Genomic DNA, 15,818 nt, shown 5'->3' with positions numbered 1-15,818 from the left:
ATTAGATTCACCATGCTCGAAACAGGGAGTATTCGCTCGTTTCGCAAAATTATTCGAAGGGTGAAAGCTCGGACTAAAGAGAAGAACTTTCGAGGAGGGTCGAGTCATTCGGCGGATGAATACATATTCATCCCGAGCCATTTCACTCTTTCAAATCGTTGTTTTATATCTTTCCTCGATATTTCTTCCTGCGCGGGAGATAGATTTGACATTCGTGAAAATATATCCAACACGATGATACGTATTTAAAAAAAATTTAATGTTTCTCTGCGTTAGAGATTTACGAACAACGACAGCTTCCAGAATATCCGCGGAATTTCTGAAACTTCAAAGACAGTGGCGGTGTTAAGTTTAGCTTTATAAACTTGTTACCCTTTGTAAATTCGTTAATTATCGTACAGCTATTGTCACCTAACTCTCTTCTCCTTTGGTTCCCTTTTTTTTTGCTGTAGTACACTTTTTGCAGAATCAACGAATTTTTAATTAATTGCTAAATGCACGTTCCATCGAGCAATCAGAAGGATCCTGTTTATCCGAAACAATGCATTGGAAAAGGGTGGCACGGACAAAAATCAATACTTCGTATTGTTTAAAGGTTCCTACCCTTGCCATTCAGGTGGCATTTATTCTCTCGTCTACCACTTACTGATAAACGATTCCAGACAAAAGACCGAAAGTAAATTTCGCGTGTCTTTTCATAGTTGAAATAATATCTCGATAAATATTGGAACAGTAACATGCAGGATAGCAAAAGACTTCGTAAATAACAATAATTTGTTTTTATTCTATCTGCCCCTCTATAAAGAACAGATATTTCTTTTCATTTCCTCGTTCATTCCTTCTGTTCGGAAAATATCTTATTGTCCTGTGCTTTTTCGTGCTGTATGGTTTCATTCGGGTATTTAATTTATGCGTTCCGCTAAGAGTCTCGTTTTTGCGTGAGGAAGGATCGAAAAGAAATTACAGTAAACGTAACAAACAAATTTATTTCTTAATTTTAGACTTTAATATTATGTTCCGCTGTTATATATAACTAACTTAATAAATAGCTAAAGATGTAGCAATTTTTTATTAAACAATAATTTAATCTTAAGCTCGATAGAAATACCGTTTTAGATACAAATTAGAATTTCTAAATTCGTTTCTGTCGAATATTTTCAAAATGAGGTGTTGGAGCCCAATATTCCGTTGATTGTGGCACAGGTGTTGTTAAATTTGCATACGTTCTTGGTAATGACGGTAAATTTACTTCGGTGGTATTCGTTTTATCTACAATTTCTATATTTTTCTCACTGTCCGATCTTGATATTTTGATATGCAGTTTGGGATTCTCACCTTTGACCATCTGCAATCATTAAAAAGACGCACTGATATAATAACAATCGAAAACGAACGAAATCTATAAGTAAATTATTAATTTCGAATTACAGCTATAATCCTGTGAAGTATATCCTTGCAAATGCCAATTGAAATTTTCGTCGTGTCGATTCGATAGATTTACGCGATACTCCAGAATTACGAGCATACGTTGAAATTTTGAATTACGTTAAAATACGTCTGTTTTTCTCGTATCACGATTCGAATTAAACACTTACCACTCGTCTTGTTCATCGTTGTCTCATTTTTAATAAGAGATTTTTCAAATAAAATTCTCTAATCTACGTTTCGCATAATAACGCAATAAATGATTTCACAATGATTTAGTATACGTCGACCTCACATTTTGTCATAACAATTATACAGTATCATAAATCGGATAAAAAATCCTGATATAATATAAATACAAATAATAATTTCATACACAGTTTAATTCTAGTTTCACCTTATTTCAAATTTCTCACAAAGTTTTTGTATACGTACGTTTCATTTTTACTTATACGCATAATGTTTCGAATTTTAAATATCTCCGTATTAAAATTTGTATTTCGATATTTTTATATCAAAATTCGCCTTTTTAATATTCCTGTACCAATATCCATATTTTAATACTTTCGCATTGAAATTATTTGAATTATGACATAATGACATTTTACTACTAAATCATTTTCCTACGTGTTTCTAGACGGAACATTTAACTCGTACATAATACGTGTATACATATTCTGCGATTTTTACCTTTATTTGCATCTTTTTGTTATTAACGTTCACCACTTTTGATTCAATGTCATCTTCGTCCTCGATATAATCATTTTCAATAGCGTACACAGGTATAGAAATTCTTTCGTAATTCCTTTTCCGTTTTTCGTAATTATCGTCTTCGTATTTATCTTCCCCTTTAGGCAATTGTATCACGATGGTGTAAGGATGATGATCTTCGGCGCGTCCATCGAAATCGTCTCTCGTAGAAGCATATCTGAAACGTCTGTTTATTGCTCTAGCGACTCTCATAACGAAGGAAATTTTAATTACGAGCCATGATAAATCTGTTAGCGAACTGCTCTACAAATAACTTGCGATCTAGTTTTCAATCCAATTACCAAAAACCAGACGTTTCGAGTCGAATCACTCGAGCTTAAATCAAATTAATCTTGCACAATTTTATGATTAAATTTAATGCCAAAAATATCGAAATTTCCCACTCTCCCTTCCTGTGATTGTCCAGCACGTGACGCAGTCGATAAATCTACGACGTCGAACCGACAAATTAAACCGGGGATTTTGTAAAGTGGCACGGACAATGCGTCGTTTATTGACATCTGGGTTTATGATTTTGGGCGTGTGGTCATTAAAACGCGGGAAATTAATACAACTGTCAATAATCGAAATTTAATGAACTCTACGATCGTCGACGATCTTAATTTTCAGAATATACCTCGCGTATCTTTTATCTTAAATTTATTTTTCTTAATTGTACTTTTTACCTTATACACGTAATGCCCAATTTAAAATAAATAGTAATCGGAGTATGAAATTCCTAACGAAAACGAACGAAGCTAACTATATTCGCTATTAAATAATACTGCATAAATAAAGAAAAAATACATAAGAATACGATCTTCGTATCGCGCAATTCAGTACTCACTCCGTACCTATTATAACTTGGTCTTCGAGAATAATGGTCTTCCGGTGATATCCTCTTAGAATGGTAGAACTTGGATGATTTGTGATCGGCGTACGATCGAGGCCGCCACCATGGTCTACGTTGATAGTACTTGTACGGCCTGATTAGTTTGTAACCGTCTCCCATTTCGATAATTTCGAACAGCAGCGCGAAAAGTGCAACTAGAAAACAGCGCTAGTGAAGCAACAAATTATTGATTTTATACGATTCAAAAAATAATCGAACGAGATAAAAACGTATCTTCTTACGAGTCTTTTATTAATTTTTAGTCTTTTCTTTTTTTCATAATTTATTAATATATCGTAGCTGAAATTTAACGACGTTCCTAACTTCGAATTTCGGTTATTTGTCGTTTACGTTATTACGATCTAACTGACATTATTCGAGAAATTATTGTACGATTCGCTATTCTTTCGTCGGTGATATAGTATGCAATTATTTCACACGTCAAATCATATTATACAGTCTGCGTGTTTCGAGTTATCGAGTTGTCTGCGTACAATCAGTTTCTCAATTTCGATCCTATTGATAGTCCTTCGCGTTTCTATCAATTTCGACGATAAAACAGCGTCATGACAACGCGTTATGATAAACGTGAATGGCGAGAATCGGCAGATACTGTTTTATTATACCCCGAAAATTTGTTACGAGACGAATGGCGAAGAAGACAGAGGTAGGCACGTTGCGCCTGCCGTATACGTGATTGCAGCTCCATTCAGAAAATTAATCAATGTGCCAACGTGACATAAATATTCCACGAAACTCGACATAGTAAATTGTAACGTAATTAGTACTCACCCGTATAAGTATGTTCATGTTCGAAATTAAGAAACTCCACTTTGTACAATTACCCCGTTGCACTATTATATTTATTCGAATAAATTTGTTTGTGATTTAAAATAACATAGCCGAATCTGGCGATCGTACAAACACGCGTGCACTTCGCCACTTTCCAGCGATTCGAGTTCTATCGTTCACTGTGATCGAAGAGAACGGACACAAATTGCGAGGCGAAGCGTCGTTTCATGCATTTCTGCACGGAATAACGAATCGTCGATGATCTCGTTCACGAGGCAACGTTCATGTGCGTCGTCACATGACTCGAAAGTTTTCATCCGCTAAACTTTCTTTTATATTTTTCCCCACTCTGTCGCAATTACGCGTATGCCGACTACGCGAGAGAAAATTCTGATCCGATGGTCCATTCGTTTCTTGCTTGATACCCCTTTTTTTTATCTGTACTAAATCTCAGGCAACACGGACAGAAGTGGTAACCTGTGTTGAACGAAGCGACGCTCGTTAACTACGTTTCTCCATCGGTCGCGTTGTCGCTTTCATTCCATTCATTCGCGTGGAACAGTGACGAGAAGAAGATGCTTTATCGTACGCTAAATACTTTCTAGTTTCCCTTTTTTATGTTTTTTGCTACGTTATTTACACTATGTTCGATACTTCCTAGTTTTTCTTTTCTCTCCTTCTCCTCCTCTTTTTCCTATATTATTTACGAACGAATCAAACGCTCGCATGATTTATTAATAGACAGTAGATGTTTTTAATAATTTTGTAAATTATCATTCATCGACAACGAGCGTGGATTTGCTGAGAATTTCTATTGCCAAGATTTATTTAAATTCAGATCAACGATAAAAGGTAGAAGTCATGGTATTTTCGTGGAAACTAAAATGGTCGAAATAAAAGCTCAGAGATAAATGAAACTGTAGATTCTTAGAAAATGAAATACATAATTATTTATAGATAATTTCTTTACGTTTGTACGAGTCATCATGCAGAATCTTCTATTGTCGAGCACCTATTGTCCATTCTATTCCGTCGCTACGAATCGCTATTCGCCATTCTATTCTATCGTCTATTGTCACGAGGACCCTATTGTCAACAAGTCTCTATTATCTCGATGCTCTTTCTCTTTTCTAAATATTTCCTGGTGTAAAAACTTCCTTGCATTCGTTAATTTATTATCATTTTTGAAACATCGACACTGGTCAACCTTACAATTCGTATCGTTGAAACATTTTCAAGATGATTTTCTAGACGCGCGTTTCATTAATTTACCTATTATGATACAAATCGAATACGTACCTAGTGATTAAATTAGTTAATATTAATTAAAATTCAACGCAAACGTGCTTAGTGCGTTTTGATAATGAATTCTCTTTAAACTAATAGATCGCTCTAATGTATGTAATTAACATGCTATTGAGGAGTCAATAATTAATGAATTTCTTCTGAAAGTATTGATCGTTGTGACATGTAATATTCATGTAGAAGATTAAAATCACGTAAAACGCCGTTGGAAATATAAATTAAAAAATTACACGCCACAAGTATACCGCTGCATTTTTCGTTAACTCTACTTTTATGCACGAATATTTTATAACGTGCGTTTTAAATAAAATATAACTACCAAGATAATATTTAATTACGCAATACGTTAACACGATATTAATTTAATTTTCCAGAGAATCAATATTTCTGTTTGTACGACGATTTTTGGCTGTGTCGGAGCAAGCATACGTTTCTCAATTGCTATAAAATAAAACAAGTTAAATATTCACAGCTCATATTCTATCTCATATTTAATATGATCTCATATCTATCAGATATTTAAATATGCAAAAACACACGAGCTACGCGGCAATATAAATATTAATTATCTAAAATAAATCATTTATATTATTTAGGCAATGAAAGAAATCTCTACTTGTATTTCGTTTCATTAGTAGCGTTGGCCAAAATAGAAATTTTCCTAAACATCCTAGTAACGGTATCGTCTTAATACTAATAAAATGTATATTGTATTACCTTAATACTATTACTAACACATCTTGTTAGACATTGTTACAACAAGATTGGAACAGGATAAGCCTAAACCGGATGTCGGTCTACCCAAACTTGTCCGTCATAGTCGCTTATTCTCGTGTACACACACACACACACACACGTCCACACGCCTCGTCTCCCTTGTCTGGTCTGGTATCGTCTTCGCTATTTTACGAAAACCGACTTTAATACCGAGGAACTGCGCGGGTAATAAAAGGATCAGTGAGAACTGGGACGACGCCGGTGCCAAAAAGTTTGATAGGTTTGAGAGAATTGAAGATACCATATCGCAATGCCGGTAAATCCAAAAACATCGAGCGAACGGAAGTAGTAATCCTGGCTGACGAAGTTTTACGATTCCTAAACTATTTCTGAAACATAGACTGTCATGATCGTTGCAAATGATACTCGTAATCGATATACAACTAAGCAAAATCACTATGATTTTTATAAAAGTTCGCCAGCTAGTAAACTATTACGATCGCTGTAACGATAAAAATGTAAGTTTTTTTAGTACCTAATTGCGTAATTATACAGAAATTTCTAAGTAAAAAGCGATGCAGTCAACAGATTAAATCGTTATCGCGTTTTAGATTGAAAGGACAAGGGAAACAAGAAACGATATACTTATTGTAAAATGAATTAAGAGGAAAGAAACGAGAAACGGGGAGAGATTTGAAGAAACTCAAAGGCAAGGCGGACGAAAGGAAGAAAAGAAGCGACCAGAGCGGAAAGGAAAATTGTCTGCTAGTGACGACACCTTTCGTGAACGCTACATTACCGTCATATTGTTGAAAACTGTGTTGTACTAAAGAAAAGATGGGACAGTTTATCGTAAAGGTCCTAATTTGAACGTTACGTTAAAGGCATGGAACAGCTTTAAAACCATGTGGAAAGTAAGTGGACGGAGAGACTGCTTTCTTCCGGAGAGAAGAGCAAACGAGGACAACCATAAAAATGCTTAGGAGAAGCTTGTGAAGCAAAACCAGTGCATGCAAAGATACGTACGCAAACTTGCTCGTGAATGCAATAATGTGTAAATATATCTCGTTGGTGAAATAGAAATATTGTTTGTACGACAAACTTATAATTTTTCTTAAAAAGATTTTAATCGCCTTAAATGTATACGCGTACAAGTATAAAATTTTCTTTTAAATAAAAGCATCGATTCGTTAAAATATAACAATTTCTAGTACTTGGAAGAATAACTGTAAGAACATAAGGAAGCTACAAGTTAGACGGTTCTTTTTTTGCATGTTTTATTTAACCACGTGTGAGGTTTCAAGAGACAACTACAAAGACTTGGATCGTTCGTCACTCACAAGGTACATTACATACAAATATGTGCATCCATATAAAATATGAGGAATGATATGTGCATTTAATTTGAAACACAATCGACAGGAAAATGTAACGCTGATTAACAATTTCTGGAAGCATGGTATAGATCAAGTGTTAACAAACGCTTTCTCAACTTCCTTTTACAACGATTTCTATCATTTTTGTCCGCGGTAACGTTAAATCGTACCGTTCTCCATTAGTTGCAAACAATGATACTCAGTCCTTTCTTTTAAACCTAAGAATAAATTAAAAATTCGTTTAAAATAGCCTATAGAATAAGTTCAGTCTTTGTTAAATTTGTTTCGTACATTACATGACGTTTCAAGCGAAAATTAACTTTCAAGTACATTCTTTTAAGAAGAAAAAACAAGGATAAGAATTCAAGAAGAAGAAAAGATATAAGAATTGAGTAAAAAGCACATCAAATTTGAGTTAACGTATTTTCCCCAAACGCGAAATATATTGCCTGATCACGCGATATTAATTGCGAAAAGAAACAAAACAAAATCATAAGCGGCAACTGTCGTTCGCTTTTACACGAACGTCTTTACATTTTCAATTACGTGGCACCGTAATAAAGTCGACGCAAACACGTTTCAACATTCACAGCGAAATCAATATGAATTATCGTGAAAAACATACCACGTTTCGTGAATCGGAATACAATTCGATGAAACGACGATGAAGAAAGTACTTTTAACGACGATAATCGAAGGATGCGAATGTAACGTTAATTCGTGAGGAATTCGACGAGTTTGTAGAAATATGGAAAAATTGGAACGTTTGTTTTCGTTGATATTGCGTTTAAAAAGCGGTACAAATAGTCGTATAAATAATTGTACTATCAAAGCTTTGAAAGAAGCATATCTGCATCTTTTCACGTTTCGGATCAAAGTAGTTAATAGACATAGAGATTGTTAGGTTGCTTATGTAAATACCATTCACGGTAGACATACACAGAATCGCAATAAGATTTAACGAAGAATCATATAATTTAAAAGAAGAGAATCAAACAAATTTGATGAAAAATTGTAGCTTTAAAAATGGAAATAACTTGAGATTTTTTAAGTTGGACAGATACAAGAAAAATTTGATTTATATACAAATTAAATCGTACCTTACGCAAATGTATCTGGGTGACTTATTAACAATCGTAGACAGGAGAGTGTCGCTTACTGTCCAATTTACATCATCTTACTGCGATTCTGTCTGTGTATAATTTATGGTAAATTCAACCCTTTGCATTCGCGATATACTTATGACAACCTAACGTCTTGTCTCAGAGTGACAGATATGCGACAACATATCGTATACGTGTCATAATATGTGTCGGCTAGGTCTACAGACAATACATCGCGTGTGATATACTGTAACTTCGTATAACGTTTATATTACACGACGGGCCAAGATATTTCGTTATTTAAAATACCTTGAAAAATGTATCACGGACTCGTGTTACAGTCTTCCAGTTTTTATATCTCGATCTGGGTCTCGCTCCGAGAAATAAAAAAGGCTTGCAATGTTTTGAGGCAAATATTGCCATCAAATGGATGTGTGAAATTCTTTATACTAATAACGATTCTTTCCTATCTTTCGCAAACTTAAAAATATTACCTAGGTTTTTAAATAAAAAAAGCAATTGAATCAAATACGATTTAAAGAACGTAGAGAAATTAAATCGAGCAAGATCAAAAATATGAAAATTAAAGTGTATTGTAATCGTTAAAGCAATCGGCAAAGTGCAAAGGGTTCACACTCATTATCAGACTTGTCTCTAGTATTTGTTGCTCGCTGAATGAAATCATAGCGTGTAAAGTATGAAGATTCTCACGAATATTCAGCTCCTTACGAGGAATAATTTTCCTATTTTACAATTGTCTAACTTTCATAAGTTCTAATTTACGCTTGGAAAATTTCATTTTCCCCGTTTACGTGCCACCCAGCAAACTAATTGTTTCTTTGGTTTATTATATATTTGTCTCCGATATTTCTCATCGGTGTTTCGGTGATCGATAATTTCGGTCGCGAGACCGTAAGATTCTGTCGATACAATGACAGAAATTATAAAGTTTCAACGATCGTATAAAATCTCAAGCACAAAATTTCATATTCGACGACCGAACGTTGAAACTTTTCTCGCGTATCTTAGCTATAATTCGTGATACTTTCTTAGAAGCGACTTTTACCTAGAACATCACCAATGTCGTTACCGAAACCTGTTATTCGCGGATAATTACATTCATCAACTGTCTTTTAATAGCTGAAAGAACAACATTGTCCGAAAGCCTTTAAAAATAAGACACGAACTTTCACCGATGATTTTAATGATTGATCATCCACCGTGATGTGTTTTATGTACGATTCTTAAATTAATCTGAAACTAAACGAGTTATTTTATAGCTATCAAAACTAATACTATGACATTCACGGAACGCAAACTATACGCAAGTTTCCATTTTATATTCCAAAAACGAGATCTAAAAGAATTTATTATTAGATAAAGGCATAGCAAGTAAAAGATATAACAAAAATTTCCTTCATATTGTAATTATTGATAAATAACAATCGTTATTATTGTTAAATTATACCGTGTACTGTATAGTTAAAATTCTTTAGAATGTCGCTTTTAAAATGTAAACTGAAAATCTATTTGGTCAGAAACTCTTGCACGTTGCCGTATGTTCAAACAAACGCAACGATTCGTGCTATAAAATAAACAATATATATATATACATTAGATTGTCCGAAAAGTTTCTTTCGTTTCATAAGGCGATAATAGACGAACAGCAATTTCTGTTTTATATTATTTTATTGAATTAGGTGTGATCCATTTCCTTCTATTTCTATTATTATTATGTCCCTGCATAATTCAACAAACTAATATAAAACAAAAAACATTGTGCGTCCATTGTTTCCTTATAAAACAGAAAGAAACATTTCGGACAACCTAATATATAGCTTCCTTCTTAATACGAATCTTCGATTTTACATTACCAATTTCAATAAATTCCAAGCCTCGAATCATATATTTCTAGCAGTTTCGTGAAACGAGTCTATGAAAAATAAAAATGCATTCGTAATAGGACCGGACAGAGGTAACACACGCGCTCCATTTTGTCCTTTCTTTGGTAATCCTAGAGGACATCTTCGGTTGTCTGTTCGAAAGATTTATCGTTACGTCGGGAATATATCGTGTCTACTATGAAATGTAGCACTACGCGTTGGTTTCTTGTAGCTCGGTGCAGTCGGTGGGTTTCACCTCGAGCCACCAATCGTTAGGATAGTGATATTTTTGCAATTCGATGCCTCCTTTAGGGACAGGTATTAATCGACTACCGAACAGTTTCGCCGGTAAGGGAGGAATTATAAGCCGAGGTGGAAAACATTGTAGACTGGGGGAAAATTCGCAGTCCGGAGGCAACACCCTTCTTGTCCAACCTACTCTTCTTACCATTCGTGTCTGCAGAAAAAGAAAGAAATTATTATTTCAAACGTTAAATAATTAAGTAATCTTGTATACGTAACATAGTTCGAATGTGTTTCTTAATTCGAATGTATGCGTTGTATAGCTGAAATGTAAACTACTTTGATATAGTTGGATAATTCTTTTTTTAAACAAATCGATCATTATAGGCAAGCTTGAAGAATTTAGTTATTTAACGAAATTCTAAGAGTCCGATTCTTGACATTTTGAACGTTCAATGTTTTAAACAACGCGTGTATTCTAAACAGAAACTATTAATTCTATTCGCTGTAAACTTAATTTCATCATTAGAACTTTTACTTTTGCGTCATAGTTGGGTATAGTAAAAGATGAAATATAATTGTTCGCTATGCTGTGTCGGAACGAAAAACATTTGAAACAACCTTAGTATCTTGATGCTCTAGATTCTTGTCCTTCTATGCTGCAAAACGATCTTTAAAAGTTTATATCGTACGTACTAAAGCTGAGCAATGTTAATAAAAGAAAGTTCAACGGTTTATTGCCGAAAATAATGCCAAACGATAACTTTCTGTTGTCCTAGTTGTCCGATATGTAAAACACATCTCGTAAACCGTAGGTGATGTTCACGCAGTTTGGAGTTTACAACTCGTAACCAGACATCGTCATTAACATACGAATCTGATATTTTGTGGGAACCAAAATGTTTGCAGATAGCAAAGTAACGTAGCTTCTAACATACTTGTTGGCATACAACTTTCAAGTATCCTTGTCTCTTCTAAATATTCTATTTTACGAAATAAATGACAGTATTCAAAAGTATTCGTACAAAATGATTTATACAAAAAATTTGTAGTCGTTTCAGTTATATTCTTCTACTAACCGCATATTCCACGTTTGCGCTACAAAACGAAAACATAGTAATAAAATTTACCACAGCATCCTTCTCGAAGACGACGACCTCCACCTTGGGCGCATCTTCGCCGACCCCGTGTTCCTGGATTTGATACACACCGGCCGCGTGCAGGTATGTAGCGCTCAAGGCAGCTTGACGGAATGCTTTCGTGATTAGGACGTCGTCTCTGAGAGTGTCGACCAAGCAAAGCTCGACCTTACGTGCCCATGGCAAGGCACGACCGATTCGAACTTGACCCCAGAGTCCTCCGAAGCACAGAAAGTGCACGATGCTCAGTTTCGCTAGCACTAAGTGGACCCTAATGGAGTCACACACGACAAAAGAGTTGAACGAACGATAGCTTGGTGAAACTCGTGACGAGAGAAAACCGTGCCTAGTGAAAGTTTCGCTTTAGTCACGCAGACGAATTTGACGGTTCGTCACCTCGTGATTGAAGCGAACTTTCGGTGATCATAGCTCGCTTCCATTTGATCGTGCAGCGAGCTATAAAATTGTTAGCGAATACAGTGCAGATAATTGTTGGTGAAATTGAGGAATAATCGAAAGAAAAGATGCTCGGTCTATCGGTATACCGGTCAGTGGAATTGTTTATACGGAGAAATATACGTTCATGAACATAGAAATACTTTATACAAAAAATTACAGTGTAAGACAAAGAAACAGAAGTGGAAATCGTGTTATAGAAAATCATATATATCGTGTATACGTGATTGTTCCTAGCGAAAAAGTTAGTTAGGATCAAAGGTAAACAAAAGAGTAGTTTATTTAAGCAAATCGTTGTAACAAAAACGGGTGACAACATTCTGGTATCTTTAAAATCACAGTTGCTCGTAAAACACAGGATTAACTAATTAATTAACGTGCTTACCATTGTAAGCATTAGGAGTAGTAATTACACGTAATATAGGCAATAATTTAAGCAAGTAGTAGAGGATCGCAGAATAAAACTAGCATGCCAACTAAAAGGAGAATCAACCCACGTGTTCAGACGTGAACTTAACTACAGCCAGTAACTAGAACTCAATCGTATGGACCTGTAGGTAAGTTCGTGTAGCTTCTCCGTGAATTCCTCCGGCACGCTGCACGGTTGCTGAGGTGCTTCTTGCCGACTGAGACTGTACCAAAACAGCATGATCATGAGAAACAGCGCCGCGAACGCTTGTAGCGGAGTGATATGAAATCGTCTGCGGGACCAAAAGCTCATGCTGGTAACCTTAAACATAAAGCAGCGTCGTCGTCAGCTCAAGCGTTCGTCGTTAGAATCAACGGAATCTCGACGATTAAAATAAACGCAACTGTTCATCCACGATCAACCATCGAGAAAGAAATCTTTCGATCGAACAAAGTCACAAACGATCCTAACACCCCGGATTCAACATCGTGACGACTAATCATTGCGTAATTGCGAGGAACGACGCGAGCAAAGGCATCGCGACGCTACGAGATCGCGCAGCGACGTGTGTAAACGCGACGTAAAACGGACGCATGGCCTCGCATATTCACTAGGCCCGTCCAAATTCACCTTCTCGCGACACTGCTTTTTTTATCACCCTTGTCGCGCACCACCATCACCGAATATTTGCGATTCCGCCGTAACTAACCCCCACTATCCCCTTTGTACGCGGAATGCCCGCTAGAACCGGCAACGTTGCAACCAATCGATTTTCCTACCTTACCGACGTACAGTTCTTGATCGGTGGCGCCATAGCTGGACCGATTGGTCAGACTGTTCGCGCTCTATCCAACGGCAAGACGCCCCTGTGATTCTCTCAACTGGAATTTCGATCTATTATCCACTCGACACGGGGAAAAGTAGAGTACGAAAATAAATGCACCGACGTGCTTGCTCCGGTTTCTTTCATGGGAGGAGAGAAGTTTATCATTTTGATGGGTGGCTCGTCGAAGAATCTAAGTTAACCGATGCGGGAAAGGGAAACGCGGCAAACGTTGGAGACTTTTGCGGCGTTGCGGTTCGCACGTGACTGTACCAGAAATAGTTTTTCGCCTTTGGAATCTTAACGGATCGACGCCGCGCAGATTTCCGTATTCCTTTTTCACTCTGTTCCCCCTTTTCCTTTGTTTCTTTTTGTTTTGTACGTACAGGTCTTTGTACAAAGAAAAATTCACAAGGCAGGGGGTTCATCTCACAGTTGCATAATTCGACGATGAGAACTCTATATCGAAATAGGGAACTTCGCGATGCGTTTAACGTAATAAAATGTTCGCAGAATAGTTTCATTTGTACGAATGCTGTATCGGAATATTAATTGGTACATAATTCGGTATTTCAATAATTTTCTATAATGCGCATTGTTGTACATTTATAAACGGCCGATAGTCGTGTGGGGTCAAATATGTTTGACCAGAATGGTAAAACGAACGTGCAATATTACTGGGATCATGCTCGTACGCGAAATACCAGACAGATCAAGCAGAACGAAACGAAATTTCATATATGGCGAAGTTTAAGCAAAAAGTTGCGATGGAAGCTATTAAACACGGATGCGCGGAATAGGTGGTGTATTACGTGTGCGCGATTCTTGCGCACGAGAATACCGTTACAAAGATAAACGTCGGTTTAATGGAATATTTGCCCCTGCGTCTGTCATAAAGAAACTATGCATTCTTTCAAGTACACTGTGACTCTGCATTTTTATTGTACCTTTTCCTTATACGCCTCCGCGTAAGAATTCAAATTCTTCGCTCTATCCCTTAATGTACTGCTCTATGTTTCAGTATATCTTGTATCGTGTTACATTTAATACTTAATTCAAACGATATTAGACAGTCGCTGTAATTCCTTTTACAAATATTTTATAAAGCATTAAAGAAAAACCATTCAAACTCTATTTTGTACTTTGTACATACGCTCTTATCTTTTCTAATAATTCGTTTCATCGTATTAGCACGATTTATACTGTTTATTCTTATTTATCGATTCAACTAATTTTGCATTGATCGTAATAACAATACCAAATATAAAATAGAACATCAACGTTGCAGGTTCTTAACGAGGTGTTAGTCGTTGTCAGTCTTCTCATTGCTGTTTGAAATTATCAGTTAATTACAAGCTGGTTTTCGAAAAAATCTTCGGAAAGAAATTTCCTCATTGACAGTTGCTGCGAAGGGTCGTACACCATTCACGGATGACTAGCGTTCGCAAATTCGTCAACGCGGGAACGGGTTTAAAAATAAGACGTAGCCTGGAAAATGTGGCGCGTCTATTGGCGTTTCTGCTCATTAAGATAATTGAGTGGGCTCAAGGCTTTGCCGCGATAACTCATTCGGAAGCGTCGTTCCCTCGGAAAAAGTAAATACAAAGAAAAGGAAAGTGTACAAGAGGCTACGTGTTCGCTGAACGTGTTCCACCGAACGAGTAACAAAACTACCGGATAATTCATCGTGTTCGCGTTGGCAATTTGATTCTCTTCCTACTACTCGTTTACGTACGTCACTGTAATAAATAGGCACGTATAAATTTCATTTTTCCTACATGCAAACTTCAATTTAATCTTAAACAAAAACCTGAACGTTAATCTTCGGCAAAGCAAGCGAGATACTGTAATTAAAAAGATCGATCGGTCGAACTTAATCGTGAATGAGCAGGCCTCATTCACGAGCTCGTATTTTTTCCGTGCTTTGTTGAAACGTTATTATTAATTTAGGTTCCCCGGAACCGGGAGCAGCCCTCCGTTCACCGAATTGAAGCGTTTCTCCGTGCCGTAAGCGGACGTGAAAAGAAAAATTGCGGCGAATGTCGTGGAACCGGGCGGGACCTTAAAACAAACGTTTCGACGACGCGCTTTTCTCTCCTTCTAATTTTATCTCGCCGCTTCCCTCCGTGCTGCTTAGCCGTGTATTTTCGTAACACGTGTCACCTACGTATAGGCACCTTATCTCCGTAGTTAACGAACACACGAGTGTACTTGGCGATCTTTCGAACACGTGTACGAGCTCATCCCTCTTGTTTCGGTTCTAATGCTTCGCTTGCCCCACCTTTCTCAAACGAGTTTGCGCCTCACGCGGGTTAAACGATCTGCCCGTTGTTACAACCGCCATTGTTGCAACGTTGTCGTTGACGATCGAGTAGTACGTGAAAATTAAGATGTATAGGAGAAACTGTACAAAGTAACTGTACAACTTGTGAACACGAAACCCAAAAGAAAATGGAAAGATAGAAAAAAGGGGACGTAGAGATACGAGACGAAACTAGTTGTACC

The 15,818-nt window shown here is 36.5% G+C and overlaps 4 protein-coding genes across 6 annotated transcripts in view; all 4 read right to left on the bottom strand.

Moving 5' to 3' along the window:
* Nucleotides 1–15,818, bottom strand: part of Ef-1a-f1 (translation elongation factor eEF-1 alpha chain) — a 236,339-nt gene that overhangs the window by 88,080 nt on the left and 132,441 nt on the right. The gene's annotated exons all lie outside the window — the stretch shown is intronic.
* The window catches only part of Ada2a (Transcriptional adapter 2A), a 330,348-nt gene that overhangs the window by 183,820 nt on the left and 130,710 nt on the right, over nt 1–15,818 (bottom strand). The gene's annotated exons all lie outside the window — the stretch shown is intronic.
* Nucleotides 967–4,345, bottom strand: LOC139995626 (uncharacterized). 3 transcript variants are annotated; one of them, XM_072019259.1, is made up of 4 exons: nt 3,860–4,345; nt 3,030–3,235; nt 2,116–2,353; nt 967–1,345 (listed from the first exon to the last, which is right to left on the bottom strand). In XM_072019259.1, exons 1-4 carry the CDS (start codon nt 3,875–3,877, stop codon nt 1,133–1,135), a joined length of 675 nt encoding a protein of 224 aa, XP_071875360.1. In that variant the 5' UTR covers nt 3,878–4,345; the 3' UTR covers nt 967–1,132. The 3 variants fall into 3 exon arrangements, with proteins under 3 accessions (XP_071875360.1, XP_071875359.1, XP_071875361.1); XM_072019258.1 differs by having other exon boundaries at nt 2,116–2,362; nt 3,860–4,327; XM_072019260.1 differs by having other exon boundaries at nt 2,116–2,362; nt 3,030–3,222; nt 3,860–4,327.
* LOC139995489 (uncharacterized) lies at nt 10,204–13,236 on the bottom strand. The gene is made up of 4 exons (XM_072019037.1): nt 12,895–13,236; nt 12,633–12,811; nt 11,617–11,896; nt 10,204–10,700 (listed from the first exon to the last, which is right to left on the bottom strand). Exons 2-4 carry the CDS (start codon nt 12,800–12,802, stop codon nt 10,455–10,457), a joined length of 696 nt encoding a protein of 231 aa, XP_071875138.1. The 5' UTR covers nt 12,803–12,811; nt 12,895–13,236; the 3' UTR covers nt 10,204–10,454.

This window comes from Bombus fervidus, chromosome 16 (assembly GCF_041682495.2).
Source record: "Bombus fervidus isolate BK054 chromosome 16, iyBomFerv1, whole genome shotgun sequence".
In the NCBI taxonomy this organism is placed as follows: domain Eukaryota; kingdom Metazoa; phylum Arthropoda; class Insecta; order Hymenoptera; family Apidae; genus Bombus; species Bombus fervidus.
This window is presented reverse-complemented; position numbering and strand designations above follow the sequence as displayed.

Excerpts from the sequence above, each read along its gene's own strand:
- LOC139995626 (XM_072019258.1), bottom strand. Across the intron at positions 2,363-3,029 it reads CGAAGACCAAGTTATAATAG|ACGTTTCAGATATGCTTCTA; the intron begins GTACGGAGTGAG and ends AGCAATAAACAG. Across the intron at positions 1,346-2,115 it reads ACAAAAAGATGCAAATAAAG|ATGGTCAAAGGTGAGAATCC; the intron begins GTAAAAATCGCA and ends TAATGATTGCAG.
- LOC139995489 (XM_072019037.1), bottom strand. The coding sequence starts at position 12,802 with ATGAGCTTTTGGTCCCGCAGACGATTTCATATCACTCCGCTACAAGCG. Across the intron at positions 11,897-12,632 it reads CTACACGAACTTACCTACAG|GGTCCACTTAGTGCTAGCGA; the intron begins GTCCATACGATT and ends TGACTCCATTAG. Across the intron at positions 10,701-11,616 it reads TCTTCGAGAAGGATGCTGTG|ACACGAATGGTAAGAAGAGT; the intron begins GTAAATTTTATT and ends CTTTTTCTGCAG.